This window comes from Habropoda laboriosa, unplaced genomic scaffold (genome assembly GCF_001263275.1).
Source record: "Habropoda laboriosa isolate 0110345459 unplaced genomic scaffold, ASM126327v1 scaffold186, whole genome shotgun sequence".
Classification (NCBI taxonomy): Eukaryota; Metazoa; Arthropoda; class Insecta; order Hymenoptera; family Apidae; genus Habropoda; species Habropoda laboriosa.
The window spans coordinates 1,744,732-1,772,533 of record NW_017100427.1 but is presented as its reverse complement, the minus strand read 5'-3'; the positions used below and the strand labels follow the sequence as shown (position 1 = coordinate 1,772,533).

The window sequence follows — 27,802 nt, the reverse complement described above, 5'->3', positions numbered from 1 at the left end:
CACCATCTCTGTCTGGGTCCTGCGATGCTCGGTCAGTAGGATCTTTCCAAACCATCCTTCGCCAACGATTTGCAGGATATCGAACTCGTCGATCAGATTCACCTGTTCAACGGACCAAAGTGCGCACGATTTATACCTCTTGTTATCTCGAACGAGATACGATGTTAACCCTTTCAGTGTGACGTATACGTCCCGCTTAAATGCTCGAGCAAAATCGATTTCGCGAGCAAAAGTCCGCGTTTTCGTGCTACGCGAAATTATGCATCCGATCTGAATCGACGTCGAACCCAAGGTTCAGCCTATTTTTAATTCGACGCACCGCGAGTCTCGTTTTCGTCGAACACGCTTCGATACCGCCACGTGATCGACAGATAACGCGTTTCCGAATGATCGTGCACAGATACACCTCTTGGAAACGGAGGATCTTTTTTTTCGCGATCGACGATCAGAAGGTTGCGGCGAACGGTTCGCGAATTCGATGCATAATTTGGCTTTACGAGGTCCAGGGAATTACAGTGATCTGGAGAAGTCCTGAATCGTTACATCTCTTGGAAAATGTGAGTTTTCCCTTTTTTTTTTTCGTGTGTTTTGCTGTGTGGAATTTTTCGACGGTGAAAGATCGAAAGAACCGCGTTTCGATCGTGAGCTGGAGAGGACTTGAATAATGTTTTGTGAAACTGTGAGTGCATAATTTGCTATGTCTATGGTTTAATTAGAAATTTGATATTCGAATGCTTGTAAGGAGTTTTCCTTCGATTTTTGTTTAAGACAGTCTAGTCGGTAACGAAGTTGAAACGTGTTTCTCTCGATACACTAATGAATACTGTCTACTTGAATTATATGATACATTTAATACATACAACTTAACTTGGATGATAGAGCCTGCCAACAAGCTATACATTCGATTTACTCCCACGTTACCAAGAATTGTCCGGATCCATTGAGGATCGGATAAATTCTTGGCAAAACTTACCATTGGATAAAACTTATATTGCACAAATTTTCACTTGCACACGCTCGTCAAATATTCTTATTCCTAATAGAGATTCTATTTTCAAATTCAACTTAAATCGATCAGAACTTTCTCACCGCAAAAGAAAACTCTGCGCGAAATTCGTTTGATTGTTCACACCGAAACACGAACAGTGTCTTTCTTTTACGTCGCGAAATTTAAAGCGCCACAAAGTGTGAAATAAATAACACAAACTGCTCTATACTACCCCAAATCTGTCGCCAGGAAACAATCCCTACCTCAACAAATATTTCTCGCGTTCCTTGAACGTCTATTTCACGTCAAAACATGTCGCAAAGCTGAAGAAAAGAAACTGTGTCTCGTCCACCGTGTGACACATTTCTCTTCCCAACTGTAGCCACCTATTCGCCACACGTTTCGACAGACCACAGCCAAACGAGAGGCGAAAAATCGCGCGGAAACAGCGAATATCTCCGTTTTACGCGAAATGCGTTCTACAAAAGCTAGAGAAGAAGCTTGTCTCATTTGCTGTGACACATTTACCCAGGCAAACTTTAGAGCCGAGCGCCAACAGATTCGTAGAGACTCTGCCTCGATAGAACACGAAGAGTCTCTGCTCGGTGCAGTTCCTAGATTTTCCAGAAGTCTTTCGTAAACTAAGAGCGAACGCGAGTGTTCGCTGGATTGTTCGCGAAACAACGGAGAAACAACAAGACCACCGGGGAGTCGTTTTACTGCACGGCGAGCCGCAAACAGGCCGTTTCTCGTAACTTTGGCCGAAGTGTTAAAGGTTACAACCGCGTCGCGCGCGTTGTCATAAACTGGGCATCGAGTGAGAAAGTTGGTTTAGTGCCAAGGAACCAGTAGAAGATCGTTCGTGTTGCTTGGTTCCGATGTAAATGTTCTACGTACGACCACTATTTCTGGATCTAGACAGCGAACGAGTGGCTGGAAACGCGGCCATCTGAGTTATGCCCCGAGTGTAATTCGAAGATTGTTAATACCGCTCAATCTGGCCAAGTTTCTTTTCGTCGACTGATTGCACGGTTATTAGGTTGCTGCAGATGGAACGATCGAGGTGTTGATGAAACTTTCGATGTGTGTAGTTTTAGTAAAAATGTAATTTAACAATAGCAATGTAACGATCGTTTATTTTTGAGAAAAGAAATTTTTGTCCAAAGGTGGAATTTGATGTTGATTTGTGGTTAACTTTCATACACAATTTGCATTTTGACGATTGAATAATTGAATTTGGGATAGCTTCGTGCTTTAACGCTTTCACCGTTGTTGGCTCTTATGAAAATTTACTTGTTCAGTGCATTTCGCGCTTTTTGCCGCATGTCAATCCTAATTTAATCCTTTGTGCACTTCCACCTTAATTTTCAAATGGCCGAAACAAAAGGTTCTCCAGCTAAAATTTGTCGCAGCGAAAGGGTTAATAATTATCAAATTAATCCACCCATACAACGTGCAGTAAAACGAAGATTACAGATTGAAGAGTTGAACGTAACGACTGAAATTGGACAGACATTTTCGAAATGAAATTGATCAATAACCCCCCGAAGCAACGCAGAATGAAATTTCACTGCAATATACGAACAATCGGGAAAATCCATCGAAAGGTCGAGTAATCGTTTTACTTTCGATATTTCAAATTTACGTTCATCACGTTTATCCTTGGCTCTCGATTCCACCGACAACAGCTTCACTCAATCGGCCCGATCGAGAAATCGTATTACCTGGCAGAGCACCATAAAAAAAAAAAGCAAATAAAAAACGAACGAGTAACGAAGGAAGAGGGTTGAAAAGAGAGAGAGAAAAAACAGGAGGGTGGACGTATCGCGAGGAGGAGGATTCGATTCGCCCAATCGAGTTACCTTCTCGAGCTCGAATTCTCGTATCTTGTGAATGGAACCGTTGATGGATTTCTTCATTACGTTGATTCTGTGAGATCGTCGATCGTGTGCATCCGCGTCTAACAGTCCACTGTGCTCGACGCAGAGATCGCGAGCCACACATTCTGTCATTTCGCGGTGGATCCTCCTCGTTGGCGCCGCTCCTTCCGCTCGATCTTCCTAAAAAATCCACGGATTTCTTTGATCTGAAAGTATTCCACGTTCTTTGTTGCAAATTTATTTGTATTTCTTTCTGTTTGATGTCTGCTAAATGAATTCTTGTTTATTTATAGTCTGCCAAATGTGACAGAGTAAGTTGATACATGTAATCAGATGATAGATGAGTAGGGAATATTTTTAATAACGATACATTGATAGGAATCGTCGAGGAATTGTCACCGGGCCTTTTCAAGCTTTCGCAGCCTGGATCACTTGAATTGTTATTCGAGACTTCCGGTCTACAGCCGTGGTTCAGTCATCGTTAAATTTCTGTTGCGGATACGGCTCTAACCCGGAAGTTTCGTATATAAGAAACCTGAAATAATTCATTTTTTTCTGTAATTTTTGTTTTTTGTTTTGTCAAGTCTGGATCATCTGACATATTTTCGACCACAACTGTGTGTATTCTAGGTTTTTTTTAACCGTTTAGACAGATGTTCTGCTGAATTCATTCATGGTCGAAAATCGCGTATACACTTAATTATTTATAATAGAAATAATAGTGATAAATAACGAACTATAATAATACCAATCACGCCTGAAAGAGGGAAAGTGTCCGCTACAGTGCCAAAGGCAAAATGAAGGGTGTTCTGCGCAACATCGTGGCGGGTGGCGATGATTCACAGTCCTTGGCACACAGGGCAAATATTTTACGTCGTCGATGCTTCGAAGCATCAACAAACATGGTTAAAGGAAATCGGAAAGGAATTTCGTATAAAAAAATATATATTATTCTCTGTTATTTCTGTTTTCAAATGAAATATAATTTATTAAAATCAGACAAACAGAACATGCTTATAACATTTTCTCCATATTGCACATTTTTCCGCCCTCTTTTAGAAGCGATTTAATTTCTAACTATTACAATCACATGAACGCAACATTTTTTATAATACATTCTCGCATGTGTCCCACTTCAGTATTCCAACAAAAATTCGTCTCAATTTACAAACAATTGCCGAATAAATAATTCAATCGCGAGAGGGTTAAATCAGCACCCTCCGTCGAACGAATAAAATTGCCACTTCCGAACGATAAAAATCTTCATTTCGCAAATCTCTAAATGGAAAAATCTTCGACACGAGTCGATCAATTTATTATACGTCCCGCCGGGACACACACAGGCTTCGCGTAAACGGCGTAGAATCGAGGCTAGCCGTGCAGCTTAGTGGGCGTTTTGTAACAACAAGATCATGTTTGAGAATTAAACCGTTCGCCAAAGTGAAGTGGTAGAGAGGGGGGAAAGTTTGCCGAAAACCACTTAAACCGCGATCACGTGCGCCCGTCCGCCGTAGCCGCAAAGCGGAAAGCGCAAGTTTTAGATAATGCGCCCTTTGTGCGATGTCTCGCAGGGTAACGACGCGTTTTCACGGAGTTACAAAGCTCCGTAAGTGGTTGAGACCGTTCGTGAATGAGTCGCGGCTTGAAGGAGAGACAGAGAGAGGAGAAAAAAATGAAAAAGTTTGGTGAACGAGGGGAAAATTCGTCCGTCACTTCGTCTCGACGAGGAAAAAGATACTCTTCGATACGTTGACTGATCGTGAAAAGAATCGGTTCCCGCGTGTCGTTTGATGTTCAGCTACTTCCGATGGAGATCGCGTTTTCGCGATACAGAGCGGCGCATTCAGACCATGAAACATTCATGCGAACGTGCAGACGAAAAATGTATCGATGTGCCGGAGTGAAAGAACGCGGTGTGAGGTAAAGTGTCGAGGAACGTGAAAATGCTGGTTAAAAGCAGTAGGGTAACACCGCGTGAGGAAAGATTAGGCTTGTCGAGGTTGGCTGTTTGTGGGTACTTTTCACGGTTTGTTAGTAATTTTCGAGACAATTTTTTGGGACTGTTTGAAGAATCTCAGTTAACCCTTTCGCGACTGAATTATTATTGATCGTCGTGATGGATAGCAAATTGGAATTAATTTTCGTTAGAGTACATTGTGAGACATTGCGTCCTCGCTGGTCGTGAAAGGGTTAAGTGTAACATTTTTAAAAATTGGAGAAGAAAGCTAGAAGTTGCATTTATATCCTGTGAAAAAATTGGAAATTTTCATTCGGTAGTTTGCTATGAAAAAAATTCCCAAACTTTGCCTACTTCTAGACGCCTCAGGGTGGTGTTACCCCTTTGACAATTAATGTTTCACGGAGTTTCGATGAAGTTTTTGACGATGATTAATACTGGAATGATCGAGAAAGTTAATAATGGATCACGAGCAAATTTTTATGTAACTTAAAACATGGTTAAAAAATTTCTCTCATATGGATACAAACAGAGGTAAAAATGGGTAAAAATCGAAGAGAATATAGTTTGTTCGGTGCTCTGAAAAGAGATCGTTGTTACGGTGGAGCGCACGTGTCGAAGGCAAAAATAGCGTCACAAATTCCGGGCTATAATTCATAGTTGTATATTATTCGTCCGCGTAAGTTGTTCCTCTACGTGCAGAAGAGGCTATTTCTTCTCTAATAGAAAATCTAAGACTGGTATTTTCGATTCCTGTTGCTTGCTCTTTTCTGCCAGTCAGGCTAATTCCCTTAATCTTCATCTGTTAAATCATTCTCTATGTATATTTCTTTAAGATTCATCTTCTCCCCTTATTACTGCTTTGTCTTCCAACTTTTTAACTGAATTATTACTATACCTAGTTCCTGTTCCCTTCCCTTGATTTCTATTGCATTTACTCCCTCTCTTACATTGAATTTTTCTTGCAAAAATTCCTCTACTTTCTCTTTTGCTTCAATCCTCTTACCACAATATTATTCTTCCTTTCCCTTTTCTCTTGTTTTTCCATTCTCCTCTCAATTATTTTCATTTCTCTCTGTATGCTTTGGTCTGCATCTCCTGTACATCCTCTCTCATAGTTTTCCTCCTTTCTGTTTTTTTTCTAATACCTTTCTTTTCTTTTCCTCTATTCCTCTCTCTTGTATTCTTCTTAGCATTAGCTCTACTTTCCTCATTAATTCCTCTTCCTGTCCTTTCCATCCAGTTTCTAATCCTTGTATTCTCTCTGTTACCATTTTGACCTTGTTTTCTAGCTTCCTTTCTAGTTCCTCCCTTACTCTGCTCATTTCCTTCAATACATTCTCCATTCTTTTTATCATCTCCTCAAATGATCTTATTTGATCTGTCGTTATTTTGTCAAGTTTACTTTCTTCTCCCTCCTGGTCTTGCTCTTACCTTTTCTCTCCACTTCTCTGTGAAGTTTTCATTTTGTCTACTTTCTTCCTTCTCTTTGCCTCTTTCCTTTCTTTCACTTTTCGATGTACCTTTCACCTGTCCCTCTATTCGCCTGCCTTCCACTGTTATCTCTGTCTCCTGGTTCATTTTTCTTTCCTTCCTTCCTTCCTTTTCTTTTGTCCTTAAATACCAAGTCTTAATTTCCTATTTTACCTTACTTTCTAGCTTTCCAACCATGTGCTTTCTTTCTACTAATAATGCTTATCATAACCTCACTTTCCTTTCCTTGTATTTTTTAATGTATCTACCACTCTCTATTCCTAAGTTTATGTTTTTATTCTTTTTCTTGTCCTGTACTTTTTATCCACCCCTTTTTTGTATTCTGTATTTTTATATCCAAATTATTTTTTTAAGTAATCCTAGCTCTCACGCTCTGCACCACTCTCCATGTTATCTAATATCTTAACAAATGTTGAAGTAAACAAATGATTTTTAAGATCTCCTTATTAAGACTGTCAGAAATGTGTTAATGTTTAAAATATGCGTATAAGGTAGCAAATGATTGGCTTATTATTGGTAAAGTGACCAGGCATACTGATTTATTCAGTACAATACTGATTTTAAAAGCTCTGTACTAAATAACTGTACTAAATAACTCTAAATGTACAAAAATATATGTGTATAATATAATTAAAATAATTGGTCTGTCTTATGTGGTCAGTATTATGAAGAAATTTGAAATAGGTAATGTAGAATTATTCAAGGTGATCTCTTTCCCAAATAAATATGTGTAACCATTAATTAATAATGATAAAAATGTAGAGAGTTTGATTTGTTTATTTTTTCTAATCAGTTAAATACAGTAATTAAATTAAAATGTAATTTTATTTCATTACTACAGTTTTTTCTTTAATAAAAGTGTATTGAATTTGCCTTTAAAAGATCTGGTCAGTTTAAATACTGATTCACTAGCTAACAGCAAAACAGAACTTGAATGAAAGTTCAATTTAAAACGAGCAACGTTGATTGAACAATTTCCCTTAATTCATCACACAAATAATATTTCTAATCGAATACTTAACCGTACCTAAAAGAAACCCCCAAAAGAATTCTTCAAAAACGATGATCTGCCCTCGGGGAAAAAATAACTGGCGCCTAGGCAATCAGTCGAGACAGACTGTTTTATCGCACTTTCCCGAAACACAACTTACTTATCACTTTCCCTGTATCTATTCTATTCACCGTAAGAATTCTTTCTCAGCTTTCCTGCACTCACTCACTCGCACTTTTGGCACTTCGTTCGAAGAATTCGGTCGGCTAACTCGGGACACAATTAATCCACGAAAATGTCATCAAGCACCACCACTACCGCCGCCGCCTTCAGCGGCGGACTTCACGAAGTACCTTAAATTTACGATGCAGAGTAACTTTGGAATTTTCGATTAGCCGTCTCCTCGAGAAACAGAGAATCGAAGTTCAACTCGTTGGTGAAGCTGACCCGTAACTGTGCCCGCCGGGATTCGTGATTTTACAGCGACTCCCGTGTTCGCTGCACTCTTCGACTGTCTGCAGTATTTATAGAATACCGACCGGAAAGCGCGACTGGCCAGCTGATTTTGGCGCCGAGCCGGATTGGCTGCGCGCTGACGCCTCAACGCGGACATCGTCTTCGTGGATGATGGTCGTCGTCATCGTCATCGATCACCCAAAGCAATCTTCGATTTTTTAGAGAAATCGTAACAGTTTCCATACTTTCAAAACGTTCACTCTCGCCATCGATTATTAACCGCGAAATGTTTCGCGCTTTCCAGGGAGGAACCACGTGCTAGAATCGTCGCATTTGAGAAAATCATGCGTCTGCGTCGCGATATGCTTTTTGCGCGCTTTATGGGAACGATGAGCAATTCGCGAATTATTTTCACGTGTGGAAACGGAAGTTACAGAGGAAAATGGGACACCGGTGGATTAAAGAAAATTAAATAAAGTAATTAAAAAAGAACGAATTAAACGTTCGATGCTGAAAAAGTGTCAAAAATTGTATTCGTGTGGTAGCGGCGTTCGTTGCTACGAACGTTAATTCATGTGGGAGAATTTTCGTTTACAGGAATATTCAGGCTGATTGTGCGTCGTTCGCGGAATTTTACTAGGCCAATTACACGGAATCTATACAGTCATGCGATTTGTCATTGAGTAAGAATACTTTTCGGATATATAAGAAGTGTTACGATATTGTTTCCGTAGTTTTGATTAAGGTGCAACGTTGGACAACGTTGGAGAATGATCAAGAGTGACTGGGATAAACACTTTGTCTTTTCTGTCAGGTAAATTTTTATGAAACACTTGTGCAATTAGTGTAATTAATAGAATAAGAGTGATTAGAATTGTTTCACGAATAATTGCTGATATATACTACAGACATCTATCGAGATCTCGTTGAACAGTCTCCTTCACTTTGCTGCATTGGATATTTTTAGTCTGACTCAATCGGTAACTGAAGTTTTTTCTGTAGTATCAAGTGATGATGCGTGATTTAACAAGTAACAAACTAACTAAGAGTCAGCCAAGTTCTATGATATTACTGAGCTCAATAAATTTTGATTGTAAAGGACTTATGAATTTACTTTATCAATTTTATACATTCCTATAATTTTCTTTCACTTATTTAAATCGTATTGTACAAAGAATTGGCGAAAAGGGATCTGCGCGTTTCAAATTTTCCCGCGTCCGTATGACGCCAACAGTGTACCACGTACGCCAGTAGGTGGCGTTAGTATGAACGTGCAGACGCGACCCGAGTGTTCGTAGCTCGAGTTCGGTGAGTACGTTTTCTCAGCTTTCCCGTGTCACGGTGTCGCGAGCGCGTCTGTCGTCGACGCTCGCGGTGTCCGTCAGTTTTATCTAATCGCTCGAGGAAAATTAAATTCCGCGAGAGTGTGAGAGTACCGGTCGCGAGTGTTCGGTCCAGCGTGCGTGGCGTGCACGAGATCGGAAGGGTCGGTCGAGTCCGTGGAACGAAGAAGACGAGGCAGGCGACGGTGAGAGACGAGCACGGGAACAGACAGAGAAAGAGAAACCAGGGCGAGTAAGAGACACGAACGAAGAGAGAAAGAAGGAGTGAGAGAGAGAGAAGGATACAGAGGGACGGAACGAAATAGCAAAAGAGAGAAGAAGCTAGAAGTGTGTCGAGCCACTACATTCGAGGAAGGAGCAGGGAAATCTTGCTTTTCCTCTTCGTAAGGCTGGATCGAAGGGGCCAGAGGGTGTACGGGTGGGTGGGGTGCCCGAAAAGAGAGAAACAGAGAGGAGACAGCTGAAAAAGGAAGAGGTAATCCAGCAACGAAGGGTGTACAGACCGTGTGTCTCGGGGAGGGAAGAGTATTGTGTGGACAAACGAGAGTGTGAGAAAGAGACAGTGCGGTGCCGTGTAAACATACATCCTATTGCCGTGAGTGCGTGCGCGAGTGGCAATCAGCGACGACTTAACCATCCTCGCCGTCGTTGTCGTTGTCGTCTTCGTGATCGTTAAAGATTGTGCGAAGCTGCGTGGTCGGCGTCGTCTCCTTGTGACAACGAAAGGAGACGGGTTTAACGTGTGTACCGAGGCGAACGTATGAAAAATCGGCCGAACAACGGCCCCAAGTGCCGTGTATATTAATCGTCGCGGTGTTTGACACGCGTATGAACCTTCGTTACAAATGACAGTCTATCGGACGAGAAGGCAAGTCGAGTGCTGGCTGGATTCGTCTGTCTAGCGAGTAAAGCGGTACGTGTAATTTTATTCAACGGTACATTTAGTGGACTCTTCTGTAAAAATGGCTTCTGATGCCTCTTCTTGTCTTCTTCCGCGTGTACACCGTTCCCTCCCACTTCCTACGCTTCGACTATACTTGAATCTTTCGTGGTATTCATGTACGGAAATCGTTGTTATATGAAAAAACATTTTTTTTTTAATCGATATTATAATTCTATTACGTATCCGAAATTTTTATCATGTACGATGGACAAAACTCATGTATCGGCCGATACGTGATTCGTTTATAAACATTCGCGACCTACCCTGTACGGTATAGCGCACTGCTTGCATGCGATAAACGCCGACAGTGAGCTATGTGGCTACCATTTAGACACCCGTTATATGTTAGGGAAAATCCTTCGCGTTCTTTTTGTCTGACATTCCGTCATATTTATTTTTGTAGGTACATAACCTATTGCAACCTTGAACTGCGAGTGTTTAGGCATAGAGCTAAAACTAAATAGACACAGAACTTTCGAACGTTTTGTAGAAAATGCATGTCACGTGTTATACCCTATCTACCAATCACCAGTCGCGTTATACAATTCAATGTATACAAATATATTCTTGATGACATACATCACTGAGATTTCGCTCTTTTCACTGTAACAGTATCTCTGGAGAAGAAAAAAAAGAAAAAAAAAACTAACGTATCTCGAACACCTGCTTAGAATATTTGTGAAAGTATTTGCTTCACGGCGCTGTGCAGAAACTAGCGCGAAGTTACCGTTTCGAAACAACGCATCGAAAATCGCGCGTATTCGATCTCCTCTTTAAACACAATCAGCATAATATGAAAACTCGTTAATAGTCCGCCGACTGAGCATGTCTTCCGAAAGTGACCTCAAAAACAAAGAAGAAGAAAAAAAGAAAAAATGCGCGAGGTCCCCGATACTATCGGCAGGTTAACGAACCGGGAGCTCTCTGAAATGTTAATGTCTTATTACGTCACGTTCGTTTACCGTGGTCACAGAAAGGGGTCAAAGAGATGAAAGGAAAGGGAGGAGGAAAAGAGTGCGAGACGACTAAAAATGGCGTGGCACGATATACCATCGTCTCACGGATACAGATTACAGAGTCTCTACTTCGTTTGTCTGTCTTTCTCTAACCTTCTCTGTCCGTTTCTATCTTACTCTCCGGATATCGTGGAATGCACGCATGCACTTCGTCGCATTGCACCCGTGAAATTGTCTCACTCTCAAGCTCTATGGTCGCGGAGAAGAGAAACATTCTAATCGTTCCTAATTGTTCTCGCCTTTCGAGGTCGAATAAACAGCTAAGACAATACACAGAAAGAGAAAGAGAGAGAGAGACAGTATCGGTAACCGTTTTATCCGACGTTGTGGATTATTAGAGGTTTCCGCGTGCGGCGGCACACCCGGCATCTTCCGCCTCGTGTCAAAGACTCGAGGAATCTTGGTAACGGTACGCGAGCGCTACCTGTTACGCACTCGTGCTAGTGCGTTTACATTACACATTACCATAGGTTATCGCCTGTTAAATCGTGAATTTCACGGGGGTCCGTGCGCACACGTCGATCACCGTCCTCCTTCCACCTTTTCCTGCAGTTGCAAAACGTACTTTTTAACGAAATAACGCGGTTATTGTGCAATCCGCATTTTTGTCTGTCTTTTTTTTTTTACTTTTTCCTTTTTACATCGACATACTTCGCCGCTTGGAAAGTGTGACCACGTGACCGGTAGTGTACGGCGATGGTAAAACAGCTCAAGGATCGCGAAAATTGACGAACCATGATAATGAAAGCATCGCAGAGGATAATTGTTTTGTATTTGCATAAATATGCAAAGCAATTCTCGTTTTTATCTTTCTGGTAAAAATTCTTTTGTTGGAAATAACGATAGCAGCGTATTATCTCCAATGGCCTGTGCAATTAATTTGCAATCAATGATAAAAAAGAGAATCGAGGAAAAGTCGTGTTATTCGTAGCTTTCACAAGCGTAGTATGTGGTCGATGGCTCTTACGAGAAACTGAACGAGCGATTAATTCACTCCTGTTGCATTAAGCAGAAGTAGGCAGTGCTGTTCTATGTTTTGCTTATTTATTAACGGCACGTCATGCGAGTCGTTGGCATTTCACTTGCAGAGATATCGATAGAAATGAAATTCATGAGAAGATCTCACGTATGATGGCGTGACCTTAGCTCAGTGTCCCTCGCAGATGCATAGTCGTAGATCTTTTCGTAACGCTAACGAGTTCTATCCGACGAATCTTGTTTCTCCCGGTGAAATTACTCTCTAATGAAATTTTTTTTACTTTCCAACGAATCACCGCTGATTGGTTGTTGATTTCTGACTAATCTAGAACCCTGGGAATTACGTTGCCGCGCTTTAGGGAAATCCGATCTTCCCTCTTTTAGGTTAGAACGTCACGGTGAAATGGACTGACCTTTTTTAACGATGTCATAACCTATATATACAAGGTGATTCAATAATTGAGGTATAATTGGAACGGTGATGATTCTACTTTGAGAAAAATAAACCGTATTTAAAATGTGCCATGTTAAATGCCACATTTAAAATTTCACTGACTTTTTCTCACGAGAAATTACTTTCTTCTCGATTTCACTGTATGTATTTTACAAACCACCCTGCATCAGTGAATTTGATGCTTTACAGAAAATTAAACGTTTCTCTCATTGAATATGTACCTTTTCTATTATATTTAAAAGTCAAACTGGAAAGACCGTGTACATTCCGCTGAGATAGCACGGTTGCCACAGTATTAATTTAACGAATTTCTACATAGAGAATGCAAATAACGTGTCCTTGCGGTGAAATTGACTACGAATCGTAATTGAATTACTTTGGATAATCCTACGTGTGATTCCGTTGGCATGACCGGCTTAGGTATCTCCGTTGCCACGTACCCAAATCCAATTTACCCACGTTCATGATTATCTGTTTTCGGTGCGTGTCGGTATGTTATAACAGTGGTTATCAACTTTGTCAATCTCCGGAATCAAACTTCCTCTCGTTTGAAATTATTCAAACGTCCTAACAATTCCATTACCATCTATCGACGTATATGCTCCCTTGAAAACTCGACAGTACAAACGATCATTTCGACATAGCAAATTTATTCGAACATTCATACGCTGTCCTCGTTCCTCCTTTTTTTCTTCTGAAACTTGAATCACCGATACACGCCTGTCGTGATAAGCTCGTCGCGTCGTTCATTCGCGGAGGAATGCAATGATCCGTGGTGCACGAGTTTACACTTCCTCCAGTGTTATGTAACGCTGGTGCGTCGATAACATAGTTTCCGAGTCGTGGCGCGTGTCCTCCCGCCATGGTGTGTCCGAGGGGGCACCGTAAAAGTTTTATCTTCGGTTGATAGGCAGAGCCCCGCGACTCGTTGTAGTCCGTATGCAACAACGGAACCAGGTCAACGGGCGACCGACAGATACGCGTCGTGCGCAGGTGGATGCTGTGTGATGTCGGGGTAAATGTAAGATTGTTATCGGCAAAATGTCAAGACCAATCAGTCGTGCCGAGATATTTGGACGTATCGACGTATTGTAGATTTTTCACGCTCGCACCGCTGAAACGTTTGAAAGTTGGCTGTATACAGACAGCATCCGTATTCTCGTTCATTCGTTTCCCGTGCAGTGGCGGCGGCCGCGACGCGAGTTCCGGAATATCGGCCGCTCGATAGGTACAGGTAACCACTGATGAACGCGATAAAATTAATTAGGTACACGGTAATAGCAAGTTCCATAAGATACCCTTGAGTATTTCAAAGTGGAGAGGAACGGAGATGGGCTAAAGGCAGCACGCTCGGCGGCCTGATCTTGTTTCGCTATTAGTGCACGATATAGATATGATGTAATGACACGTATAAGCTCTTAGTGAGATTTTTTTCACATTGAAATTGATACAGAGAGTTCAGTTGAAATTTACGCGTGCAGTTATTCTGGTTTAATTACTGAATGATGCAGTGAATGTGGCCTGATTTTAGGTGGGAACACAACGATGGACTTGAACCTTTGGACTTCTATCTGAATGTTTTGTTAATTACCGATTAATTATAGTTGTGTTACTCCGATAAACGCGGCTTTATAGGTCAGTTGAATTGTTTTCATATCGTAAACTAAATACAAGGAGTAAGTATAGCTTTGTCCCAGTATTAATTTTGAGGTTAGGATTTTTTTTTAAAGTTCCTACGGAATTGGAACATAATATCGTTATCGTGTAAAATGTTATTTATATAACATAGTTTGTAATAATTTCTACGAAGAACAAGTTAAAATCTACGAACAATTTATCTCTCTAATACCGAACAATTTTATTATGGAGACGATGCTTGCGAATTCCATTGCGGCAAGATGCCCAATGGAGGTTTTAACACCGCGTAAATTCGTTCGTCAATGATGACGTACACGATGACACCAAATAGTACATCGAATCAATTATAAATTAACCGATAGCCATTGTAAAAGCTTTTTCCGCATGCCGTGCATTTTAATCGGGACGAAACGGTTGTCTGGCTGTTGTGCCTAGCAAGATAGTAGAAATACGCTTCGTGACAGAGCAATTCGACCAAAAATAATGGTCGACTAACTTTGTAACCTAGACTGGCCTCGAGAGTGTAGACACAAGTCTCGACACTCCATGCTCGCTTTTCTTAGAACCGGCACTTTTGTCTGCCTGTGCCCACCCGATCGGACAATACGAAGAAGTTTTCTGGCACACGTGTGCATGCAACGACTATCGGTTGTGTTCCAAGGAAGAATTTCTCTCAAGCACGCTCGTATACCATTGGTCGATAACGTCTTGAGGGGTCCATGTGTTGACTTACCGCCCTCTCTTATTCCGCAATATTATTAATCGTCAATTACGTAAAATTATGGTCGCGTACCGCGTCTAATATCTAAGGCACTCGACCGCCGGACAATTCTTTTTTACGTCATTTATTCAGCGGACGAGTAAACAAGCTTGTTAAATCTCGAATCGATGAACGAATCGCGCCGTGCGGTAGGGAAAAATAAATTCACTTGTTACACGTACTCGTTCGCGTCGCTTATGTAAGGTGGTAGTGTAAGGATTATGGAACCGTATCGTTGCGTTATGAAATGCCGATGCACGCGCATCATAATTCATCCAAATATTTTCGAGATCAGAAAGAGAGGTAGACGTAAGGTTTTCCTCGTTGATTGTTGCCGCTCGCGTAAATTCTCTACGTTACATGTTTAATTTTAACTGGCGTGCACGATAACCGGGGACTGTCTTATATGCACGCCTTTGTTCGTTCCTTTCATACTTCCGTGCACTTCAAAGAAAATGTATTTTTGCGTCTGTTCCATTCTTGAATAGACGAGATATAGCGTGTAGAGAGAGAGTCGATGGATGAAGCTTCTTCTAGCCATGTATCGTCTCAGCTTTGACGGTTACCGACGTAGTCCTGACGTAAATGTGTTTCGTAGCCTGATGGTTCGGAAAGAAACCGGAACTGGCGTGACGCGTGTCTCACTGTCGAACAAATATTCGTGACTATCCATGCGATGTATCCTCCTCCTCACAGTGCGTTCTCTGTTGATCTCTCTTTCTCTCTCTATCTCTTCGTGACAGGTTTCAACACGAGGAATATTTAATATCCCCAGGCTTTACAGGTCAGTTATTTTTACGACACCGTTGTAAGGAAATTATTGTACAAAGTGTATGTGTTGCACTTGGGTTATGGGCGTTCGCTCACTTTAAACGGTTCGCACTCTTCTGCATATACAGGGTGGTCTGTTAGAAACTACTCGTTTTAACGATGTGTTTTTGCTGGTTTTCTTGGAAAGCGTGCAATTTCAACAGGAGTTTAACCGTAGGAGGGATGAATCACATTTCTTTTTTCAGTTATTTGTATAGACAGTGTGTGATACCGATATAGTGAGATTGTAAATACCACGCCCAGGATCATACGTTATGTGTGAATTGATAGTTAAAATTTCTGTTTACAATTCTTTATTGAAGTTACTAAAAGTTAATTATACCAAAGCTATACTAAAATTTTAACGGAACAACTAATTCCGAGTTGACAGCTACGGCCCTGAACGAGGCTCTGTTTATCTCCCTCAAACAGTTGTTTCCACGCTCGGATTACGTGTACTTTGACGCCTGACTGATTTTACGACCTCACTATATCGCTTTAACGAACTATACGTTCCTATGAATTTTAGCGTTACTCCTACCATTCTGCATTTTAACATTGTTTTATTATTCATTAACCACGTAAATTCCCTACATATCGTATTATGCATTATTACTTAGAGCCGATCTATATCGAGCCATTTTACATCGCAACTCTACACAGTACAGTCAGAAATGTTGCAAGAGTACCGTTATTTAAATCCAGATTGTTATAGTGATTACGACTTGCACGTTCCTGTTATCTGATCAGTTTGTATATATTAATAAATATACACGTAAAAAAATAATACTCTAAACAATGAGTGGAAATGTGCATTATGAAATTTTTGTTCAGGGTTATTCCATCGATATTTCCAGATCCATATCTATCTTCGACCCGTATAAAAAAACAGCTAAACGAGTCGTTTCGCTCTTCTAATTCGATTTCATTCATTCACTGCTGTTTTATACGGCGTTTTTACTGCTTGAATCGCGTTTGATTTATTAACAATTCAATTTCGTCGTAAGTGCGATCATTACGGCTGGAAATCAGGACCGGTGCATTCGAATCGAGCGATAAATTATTCGAGTCCCCTTTTCGTCGATCGACGAGAACACCGGTTCACGGTGTGTACAGTAACGAACAATAAGAAAGCAATTTCGCGTGCAGCTAAAACAATCGACGAGCCCTGGATCGCAAATTATAATCGGTACGTGACCACCTTTCCAGCACGCCTCGGCCAATCTGTCAGGAACCTTTTTTACCGATCGATCGTTTCAGTCGATCGTCAAGGGCCGGCTTATTTATTCCTTCTTCTCGGCTAAAAATAATCACGACCCTCTTTTCCCGATCCATGAAACTCGTTGCAGTGGAAAACGGTGGACGAGTGAGAACGGGGTTCGATCGATTTTGCACAGTAAAGCCGAATGCCGTTTTCGGTGTTCCGGAAGGGACGCCGGAAGCGAAACTCGTTTACCCTTATATACGAGCGAAGCCAGCGCCAGTGATGCCAGAATTGTGGGACGTGGGCCAAAGCGCTTACCCCCCACTATGACCTACCCCCGCCTCCCACTATACCGGCCTCGTGCTCTCACACAAGGTAGCTGTAGCTCTGTCCGTGTGCGTAGCTTGTTCGGCACTTTCCGCCAACAATCTATGTCACCACGTGACGCTCCAGCAACCTGAGCGCATGAGTAACAAACAGGAGATTCCCTTTGAATTTCGGTGCAACGGTTACTTTTTATTTTTAATTATTTTGTAATTTCATTTTGTAATTTTTCAGTGAAATAAAAAATTTGAGAAATATTGATGTGCAAAGCAGTTAACAAGAAGACTGCATACCTGACCTCCGAAGATTTCAATGAAATTTGGAGGGATGAATCTAGAAGTCGAAAAATGACATTCTGTAAAATATTTCATTTCGCTGCGCATTTTTTATAAACAATTAAAATTACTTCTATAAAACTTTGGAAGTTTAAGTGATGTTCAAGTAACACCGTCGCATCGAGATTCAAAGGGAATCTCCTGATTGTTACTCATGCGCTCAGGTTGCTGGAGTGTCACGTGGTGACGTAGATTGTTGGCGGAAAGTGCCGAACAGGCTACGCATACGGACGGAGCTACCCCTACACTTGTGTGAGAGCACGAGGACGGTATAGTGGGAGACGACGGTAAGTCATAGTGGGGGCAAGCGCTTTGGCCCACGTCCCACGATTCTGGCATCACTGGCCAGCGCCACTCCCATAGACGAAGAAGCGGTGGAAAAGTGAGAGTGTGTAACACGACTACCTTGAGCCTGATCCTAACGCGTCCCGTAGGCGTAGAAATTTATTTTCCATATAAGGTGGACAATCGATTCGTTGCTGCTTGCGGATGTAATGTTCGCGCGCACGCAGCACGTGCACGTCGCTATTACAGTCATGGTGCTCGAATTGTTTCTCCGGACAACGTGCGACCACCTCGCGATGTTAGGACACGAAGTGGCCTGTAAATAGTGAGAACGTTTATTGTATTTGAGCTCAGAATATGTCTGGAACGGTAAAAGAAATTTATGATGCTTGCGTTCCGATATACAGGGTGAACCGTATTTCGTGATCACCTTAAATAATTCTGTTGTTAGTTAGACCGATACTTTTATGTCGTATAATATGGTTCAGAGATGCCCTTAAGATGATTATAGTATCCTTTCTTTTTTTTTTCAGGTCACCTTCAGCTTTTTTTATGCATAACTACAGTCACGAAAGGCTGCAATAAGTGCTTAGATCTTTTTATGACATCTGCACTTGTTTTAATGTTAGGATAGGTACTTTTTTATTAGAATACTCTTTTTTACTGTTTCTTTAGCACAGATGATGGAAACAAATATTCGATGATGTTTGCTGAATTCTTCTTAATATTCACTAAAATATGAACGTAAAAAATTATAGGTTAAGTATTACAAAATGAAAGTGACGTTGAGAACTTATGAAAAGAAAAAACTTAGAAAGTGTATTATAGTTATCTTGAGATCCTCTTTGAATCATGTTATGTGATACATAAAAAAATTCGATCAGTCCACTAACAAAATAATCTAAGGTGATTACGTTAGGGTTCACCGCTTGAAAAATTTGACGTGGAAGTTGGTGCGTGCCAACCATCTGAGAGGATAACGAGGGAGTTCTAAATGTTACGTTGTTTATGGAAAAAATACGCTATTTGTGGAGACCCCCTTGTTGGTTAAAGGTTGAATTTCACGGTAAACAGTTTGTTGAAGTTGTTCTTAGACAATGGGGTGTCCTTAATGATTGTTTATAAAAAAAAACAGTATGATTTTGACGAGTATATGAATATTAAGATAGGATTTTACGATAGTTATTCTGAAACTATTTATTAATCCTTTATTTAAAGCACAGTAGAATCTTTTTGAACGTCAAAATTACATATTTTCAAGCCGCAAGGTTCTCTTTTTTTTATAGACTGCTCTAAACCTATCCCTATCGATTTTTTTTTATTAATGAAATCACAAACAGCTTTCTGCATTTTCGCAGAGAACGGATAGGCGACCGTTCTATTTCAAAAGGTGTCCAAGATACAGACCTTTAACATTAAAGACAGACTTAAAAATAATCATGAAACTTCTGGTACATAGAGCGGAAGTCTAACCACTTTCCAAAGGTACAATAATATAATCGTCGTACGGTTTTTTTAAAAACATTATCTTTCTACATTAGTAGATATTATCACTGTCTGCCAACGTAAAATTATAAACGGAAGCAACAGTTCATATCAAATCTTAAAATTCAATTTTCTCAAAAACCAAGTCTCTGGTGAAAAAATTTCATTCTATCTTTTCGACTTATCTATGCATGTAAAATCACTTGCCCGCCCGATTGTACTATCTGTCCTGTATATACCGCGATGTAACACGTAATATCCATAATGTGGATAGAATACCACCAATAGAAATAGACGTTGCCAATTACCATATTCAAAGATCCCTGGCCTCTTAAGTTGGAAAGTGGGCTCGAACGAAAAACCTCATCAGCATAAATGGCCCTCGACGAGCTATACAATCTGCACAAACTTCAGAAACCGCGTTTCCACTCTGTATATACCATCCTTCCGTATACCCGGAACCTACGAATTTTCCAACTGTGTTGTACCACGGCTTCCAAAGAGGTCTCGTCCGTGAAACGAGATCTCTGGTCTGCGTCACGGTTGGTCCGAAGATTTTCGAAACGGAACAAGTTTCACCGCAGCACGAACTGATTCCGCCATTCACCGTCTTGTTTTCCATCGTGTTTCAGCGACACGAGATGCATCGGAGGGTGGGGTACAGCAACTACGATGGCAAGATCGCCGGCCTGTACGACTTGGAGGAGACGCTTGGCCGCGGTCATTTCGCCGTCGTGAAGCTGGCAAGGCATGTTTTCACTGGCGAGAAGGTCGCAGTGAAGGTCATCGACAAGAGTAAACTCGACGAGGTCTCGAGAGCGCACCTCTTTCAGGAGGTAAGCACACACATGCGTGCGCTGTAAATGTTTTTTTTTTTCTTTTTTTTTTTCTCCTCTCCATTCGTCTCGTCTTCTTCACGGCGAGACGAGACGAAGGCGACCGCGTATCCTTCATCCCTTTGTCCCTGTCCCCCTGCGCGCCGCGTGAATGGAAATACGGCCGTGCACAAAGCGAGTCGAGAAGGAAATGGAAACGCGTGCTAATCCCTTCCTTCCGTTTGCTCGCTCAATAGCCGTGCTGCACCTCGCGTATCGTGCTTGAGCACGAGTTTTTTTTACTACATTCTTTCCCTCTCTCGCTCTCTGTGGGAGCTTTCAGATCTCTGCTTCTCGGGAGTGATGATGCTTGAAGGGTTAGGGGTTGCGTCATATGTTTTTCGAACGGAGTCTCGGTAGTCTGCGCGAATTGCGATGGTGGGCGTTCAGGTGTGGTAAGTTGGGATTGGGTGGAAGCTCTGGATAGTGGATCTTTGATGGATTGTACGGGGTGTTCCATTGTTACGATTTCGAGGGTGGAGTTAACCCTCTATAACACCGTGTAACTTAGAAGTTACATATCTTATTGATCTATGCTTTACGAGTTACATTTTATTCGTTTATTGCTGTACTATTGCGTTATATCGTAGTACTATTATGTCATTACCAACAAGTTTCTTTATTAATTCTCGCTTTTTCTATCGAGACGTAAAACGCGGTGGAGATTACGTTGTCAATTTTTTAGCTGACATACCGTTATTAAAAAAAATGACATATACGATGAATGCAATGACGTGGGCCATCGGTGACCCACGCAGCGTAGCGATACGTTCTCAATTCCTCAAGTGGCATACTGTTAATAAAAAAAAATAACATATGATGAATGCAATGACGTGGGCCATGGGTGACCCACGCAGCGTAGCTTACGTTTTCAATTCCCCAAGTGGCATACTGTTATTAAAAATATAAATTTTATGACAAATGCAACGACGTGGGCCACAGGTGATTCACGCAACGTAGATTAAAGGGCCATCGGTGACCCACGCATTTTAGATTTAGACGATCATCGGTGACCCACGCAGCGTAAATTAAAGGGCTACCCGTGACCCACGCGTTGCAGATTAAAGGGCCATCCGTGACCCACGCGTTGCAGATTAAAGGGCCATCCGTGACCCACGCATAGTAGATTAGAGTATCATCGGTGACCCACGCATTGTAGATTAGACGACCATCAATGACCCACGCATAGTAGATTCCATCTTCAATACCCTAAGTGGCATACCGCTATTGAAAAATAACATATAATAATATAATAACGTGGGTCACGGGTGCCCCACGCAGCGCAGATTACATTTTCAATTTCCCAAATGGCACACTGCTATTGAAAAATAACATATAACAATCTAACAACGTGTGCCACCGTTAAACGAAAAGACTTAAAATTCACCCAATACTCAATCCACGAAAACAAAAACCTAACCTATATTTACTAAAACGTGCGAACGAAAGAGAATCTGACATGTACCTACCAACTTCCTACGAGCACGATCTCCATCGTTCCGCGACATTCGATGTTAAATATTAACAAGCCATTGCGTAAGATCCGCTCTCGACGGCATCGCGTAGGAAAGATCTACGATCCGCTTCGAACTTGTAGATCTCGTTAAGGTCAACGAGATAATGGCGCGAGAGGGAAGGAGAAAAGGTCGTTGACCATGTGTGTTGGTGTGAGAGGCAAGCATCAGCGGCAGTAAATGTTCAAACGATCCAAGTTCGTACATGTAATAGAACAATTCCACCGTACTCCTTCCTTTCTCACCGTGTTTTCCACAGGTGAGATGCATGAAGCTGGTGCAACATCCGAACGTGGTCAGGCTTTACGAGGTGATAGACACGCAGACGAAGCTTTACCTGATCCTGGAATTCGGCGATGGAGGCGACCTCTACGATTACATCATGCGATACGACAGCGGCCTCAGCGAGGAGGTATATCGCGATCGTTTCAACCTATTGCACGTAATGATCCTGTTCTGTCGAGAAAATCAAGTCATTTTACGCGTTCGGTTCACACTGAACGTTCTTACCGGGAGTTTCTCGGCGACGTTTTCTCGGTAATTTGATATTTTCTATTGACGCAAAAACGACGAATACGACGGAGTCTAATTTTCTATCTCCCTATATTTCTCTGTAGGGATCTTTGGTATCGACGTTGTTCGTTTCAGTCGGAAATATTGTGTTCCGAATATTCCAAGAAAGTAGTAGGAATAACTTCCTATGTTTAATGAACTCGACTCTACCATGTAGTCTCAGTATTATTTGCATCATTTTGAAAAAAAAAATGTACTTGGAAGAACTTGATAAATTGATCATATTGTGTTTTTTCACGTTTCAACTATTTTGAAGATCCAAGGAATTTTTCAGATTTCTGAATTAATCGTCTCATTAATGATAAATAAGAAGAGCGACACAAGGATCCAAGGAATGTTTCAGATTTCTAAATTAATCGTCTCGATAATGATAAATAAAAAATGCGACACCGGTGCTGTTCCAAAGGGTGTTTCATTCACGCTATACGTACCATGAAACAAGGTGCATCATTCGCACCAGACGTATTCTAGATACATTAACATTCTACCGCCTAACTGTATCTGTAGTTCTATTAATAACAATTATACACCATTGACTGAAACGTCTTGTTGCATTCATTATTTATCATGCACTACTTTATGAATCACAAGCAAAGTGTTACTCATCGTATTCCAAAGACTCGAGCCGTTCCTTGTTCATTTATATGGAACGTTGAAAATGGAGAATTCTTGAAAACAAACTGAACAATTTCACCCGTTCGTTCATTCGTCAATTTTCACAGAACTGGGAATATATATATGTAACAATAAAAGAATGTCTTTGTCCTCTTTGTCCACGTGATTAATTGAAACTCCAAGGACGTAGTAGCCACTTTTCCTTTTTTCTTTCACTCGTTCGTGCTGTTCACCGATATGTATACACTTTTTAATTGATCACAGGTGGCCAAAACGTACTTCCGGCAAATAGTCAGAGCCATATCGTATTGCCATCGATTGCACGTGGTGCATAGGGACCTGAAACCGGAGAACGTGGTGTTCTTCGAGAAACTCGGCACCGTGAAGCTCACCGACTTCGGCTTTAGCAATAAATTCTGTCCTGGACAGAAGCTCGAGACTTCCTGCGGTTCCCTGGCGTATTCGGCGCCGGAAATCCTGCTTGGGGATAGTTACGATGCTCCTGCTGTCGGTGAGTACAGTTGAAATTAGTTCATTCGTGACAATTGTTCGTTTAGAACCATTCTTTCAACAGTTTAGACTAACAGACTGATTCTGAAGTAAAACAGTTATGTAAGAGAATTACGCGGTACATACTTTTCCCGTTTAATATCTGACCGAGAGTGGAAGTGTTTGTCGAATGTTTAGAGTATTTTAATAGCTCATCGGGGAATGAGGATTTTTAACCCTTTTACGGTTAGGGGGGTGCGTGTCTCTTATTTGAGTGGTCTAACGAAAATTTATGGCAATTTAGATTATTGGTAACTAATTGGAAATTATTTAGAAAAATAATTGAGTCACGAAAGGGTTAAGTAGTTAGCAGAAATTGTGATAGAGTGATATATTGCAGAAATTCGTCTGAATTTAGTATTCATTATAGGCAAGATGATTGGTAAATAAATAAAAATAATTCGGTCATCTCTTCAAAATTCTCCTACTTTGTAACATTCTTCACATGAAATTCTCCTTTTCCTCGTTTCACCTACAGCGGTCTGCATTAATATTGGGACACCATGGTATTAAAAAGTTATTGTCTCTAAGAATAAATTCATTGTTTCTTAGTAAATTTATTTAATTGGTACACTTTTCTCGTTAATCAATGATAAACAAAATAATTTCCAATTTTGACATAAAAAAAAGTATGTTTGTCCAACGTCCAAAATTAGCATATCCTTAATACAAAAAAAATCATATTACCATTGCCGCTGTATTAATCCATCGTTCAATGTCAACATCTTCCGGCAACTTTCTCACAATTTGCAGCTTCGCACCAACCTAATTTAGCTTAACCGTAAGTACAGTACAACCTTAACGACTTATCTAAACCACCTATACCTCTCCTTCCCTTCAGTGTCTCATCAGGCCTCGAAGTGGCTTCAATTCATTCACATTCTGGACCCTCTGTTTGCCATTCTCATTCGCGTTGTTCCCCAGATGTATGGTCGCTCGGCGTGATTTTGTACATGCTGGTGTGCGGTCAAGCACCTTTCCACGAGGCGAACGACAGCGAGACCCTGACGATGATCATGGACTGTAAATACTCGATTCCGCCTCGTGTCTCGGACAGCTGTAAACGTCTGATCGCGAAGATGCTCGTCAGAGAGCCAGAGGGTAGAGCAACGCTCGAGGAAATAGCGGCTGATCCTTGGCTGGCCGCTGGAACCGACGTGGATCCAGTGGAAACGTTGCCTCTGATCTCCAGGCAACAGGTGTCCGACGATCATCACAATCACATAATTACCAAGATGGTGAACGGGAACATTGCCACCAAAGAAGAGATATTAGAGTAAGTGGAGTTAATTTCCTGGAAGATCCATTTTCGTCCTGGTTTTTGCGGAACATTAGCGTTGTAATCAAGTTAGAATGAAGTACAAGACACCGTGTGTACCTAGTCAGCGAGATTTACTCTTCTTTTGCAATTTGTAATTGTCTTAGAAGCTAAAAGGAAAGTTACAATTACAGAGAATAATTTTTTCTTCAAACACGTTGCAGAGCCCTGGACAAGAACGAGTACAATCACATAACGGCGACGTATTTCTTGCTAGCTGAGAGGAAGTTGCGCGCTCATCGTCAGGAGCAGGTGCAGAAGGTTAGACCGGAAATTCTCGAAGTCTCGCCTAGGTATGCAATACGTGAATACGTCAAGACTCGCCTAAATAGGAGAGCATACGTGTACCGATGATCTATGAGCTTATTGGTTATTTTCAGTCGACAAGACGACGTGGCTAGCAGTCTGCGTGCCGACCAAAATTCATTAACCACGGTTAACCAGTCGCTGTTGAGCGTGCCTCGTACGCCAGGTGACGTGTCTCAGGTAAGTATCCATTGATCTTTAAAAAGAAGAGATTTTACGAACGAACCAACGATCTGTCCACACGAAATCCTTCAAACCGAAGAGAAATTAAGCCTATTCTCTTTGCAGAACATTCGAACGCGAAAGTGTAGCATCGTGCAAGAGGAAGAAGACGAGGACGACGTGTCCTCGTGCTCTGGTCGCGACGAGCGCGGGAGCAACTCCGCGTTGAACTCGTTCAACCGCCGCGGTTCTCGTTCAGAAGGCAAGCTGTCTCATATTCTGCAAGAGAGGCTATCACAGCTGCCGGAGAAACCGTGTCACAAGCCATTATCGTCCCAGCGCAACTCGCAGAAGGACATCAACGTGGTTCCTGTGATCGTCGATGGAGAGGAGCGACTAAAGTCTAGTCCAAATAGCGGGAACACTAACGATTCCTCGTCGCCTGTCTTACAGAGAGCAACGGGCAAGCTTCAAGCGAGCGTTCAGCTCGTGGACAATGTACCTGCAGCAACGAATCTCGACTCCACCAGCCAGGAGAACCTGAAGAACCGTCTGGACGACGGGTCGCTTCCTGGCTGGTCGCGGAAAAGATGCACGGAGAATAGGCCGAAGTCGGTATCCGACTGTCTGAAGTCAGTAGGACCTGTTCCAGCGAATAAATGGAGGATGGGAGCTCAACACAGGTCCTCAGCATCGTCGTTGGACCCTTCTCTAACGATGGGCTCGGCGAAATCAGCTGAAACAGCTACTACGACCACTACAACCACTATTCTAACAGAGTCGTCGACGGTATCGATTCCGCTGCGACCTTTGGGCTCGCTGAATGATAACATCTTATCGCTGACGCCTAAATATAAGACCATGCCGTCGCCAGGAAGCACTGGTTCAACGTCTACGCCGTTGAACGAGATTTTGGAGGACGGAGATGCGTTGCCTGTTTCTGGTAACGAGAGCAGCGGCTCCAAGTGTCGCGTGGTGAGGAGGACCGGGTACGAACAGAGGAAGAGCAAGTTCCACAAAACACGCACAACCTCGTGTTCAAGTTCAGACGCCAGCGATGACGACAGCGAGAGCAGGAAGAAGAGGGCGCATAAGTTAGGCACCTCTGCTGGAAAATCGATGCCTTCTAGACGAGATAGTCACGACGATTCCAGCGATTCGCAGGATCCAGGAGGAAGCGGAGGTGGTGGAGGAGGAGGAGGCGGAGGAGGTGTAGGAAACGGAGAACACGGCACAGAATCACCGCCGAGCGAGACGAATCGACAGGATAGCGGAAACGGGACGAATACGACCACCACGACGACTACGACAACCGGAGGAAGGCATCGATGCTCGGAAAATCAGGTTATATTCGGTAGAAGACATCGCGCTGGTAGGAGAAGAGCTGGAGAAACGCGGCTGCGGGAGAGTCAGTCGCTTAATCGTATCACAGAAGTGCAAGAGGCGGAAGGGCCGTCGTCTTGTCACAGTCACTGTCACGTCTCGCGTAATTCCGCCGTTCTGGGCGTCCAAAGTATATCCTCGTCGTCGTCATCGGTGTCTCAGAGCAGCACAACCTCGCACGCCGTCAGCTCTCAGCCTATATCTCAGGCAGCAGCCACGGTACAAAAGGCGAAAGGATTCGGAGCTAGGCTTTTGCAGAGTTGGTCTCTTAGTACCAGCCACAAATCCTCGATATCATCGCAGCCGTCTAACAAGCAGAACAACTGCAACAGTCCCAATGGCAGGTGTGTGAAGCAGGAAGTGCAGCGTGACGGGTGTCAGAGGATCGAGATCTGCTGCGACGACAAGGAGATGAATGGCGGCTCGGTGAACCATGTACCGCCGTCCAACAACAAGGAGAACAGAAACGGCTCGGTGAACAGGAACGACTGCAAGAACAGGAAGATACGGTTGCTGAGCCGGTATTTTGCTGTTCACAAGAAGCTCTGCGTTCCGTTGCCTGGTCTGTTCGGCAAAGGACGATTGTACAAGGCTCGATCCTGCGGTAGCATCGCTCGAGATCGCGTTAGCCCGCCGTCTCCGAAGTCTATGCTGTTCTGCGCTACAGCTGATGACAAGTGGCAAGCACGTCAGCAATGGTGCGGCGGGAAGCATCAGCATCGCGGTAGCGACGGCGATATCAACCAGAATCTTGGCCTGTCGCATCTGGTACAGGACGGCGTGGTAGGAAAAGGCTGCACCGCTTTACCAACTGTTTGCCAGATCCACCTTGGCGACGCGTCCAAGTGCTGCAGCCTGTTCTGATGAAGCGGCACGGCGAGCCGGTCGATGCACAAACGACGTCGGAAGAAGACGTCGTGGGTCACGGAACGTTGACCCGTAGTCGTTGCAATCACGGTTCGCGTATTTGTTGACCTGGAGTTGCTGGTAGTACGGTTGCACACGATCCTGTGCACCAGTCTCTGCCATCTTGTGGCGGGAGACGATTGCCTAGCAACTAATAACGGAAGCGATGGAGTGGACGGACGCGCGTGGAGGCGCGAGGAGATGCGATTATCACGAAGTGCAATCAATGTCATAGCGGCGGTGGTTTCTCGCGTGCCGGA

General features: G+C 42.5%; 2 protein-coding genes across 2 annotated transcripts in view; one reads left to right on the top strand and one right to left on the bottom strand.

Moving 5' to 3' along the window:
* LOC108575630 (carbon catabolite-derepressing protein kinase) overlaps window positions 1-2,941 on the bottom strand; it is a 7,631-nt gene extending 4,690 nt beyond the window's left edge. The window contains 2 exon segments of the mRNA XM_017938472.1: window positions 1-102; window positions 2,851-2,941. The exon segment at window positions 1-102 is cut by the window's left edge and continues 30 nt beyond it. Coding sequence (XP_017793961.1) covers window positions 1-102; window positions 2,851-2,907 — 159 coding nt within the window. The 5' untranslated portion in view covers window positions 2,908-2,941.
* Window positions 2,942-9,974: 7,033 nt separating this feature from the next.
* LOC108575577 (SNF-related serine/threonine-protein kinase-like) lies at window positions 9,975-27,504 on the top strand. Its single transcript, XM_017938401.1, has 8 exons — window positions 9,975-10,022; window positions 19,974-20,177; window positions 21,990-22,142; window positions 23,183-23,429; window positions 24,392-24,743; window positions 24,950-25,078; window positions 25,166-25,271; window positions 25,380-27,504. The coding sequence occupies exons 2-8, from the start codon at window positions 19,983-19,985 to the stop codon at window positions 27,498-27,500; spliced, it is 3,303 nt and encodes a 1,100-aa protein (XP_017793890.1). The 5' UTR covers window positions 9,975-10,022; window positions 19,974-19,982; the 3' UTR covers window positions 27,501-27,504.
* The last annotated feature ends 298 nt before the right edge of the window (window positions 27,505-27,802 follow it).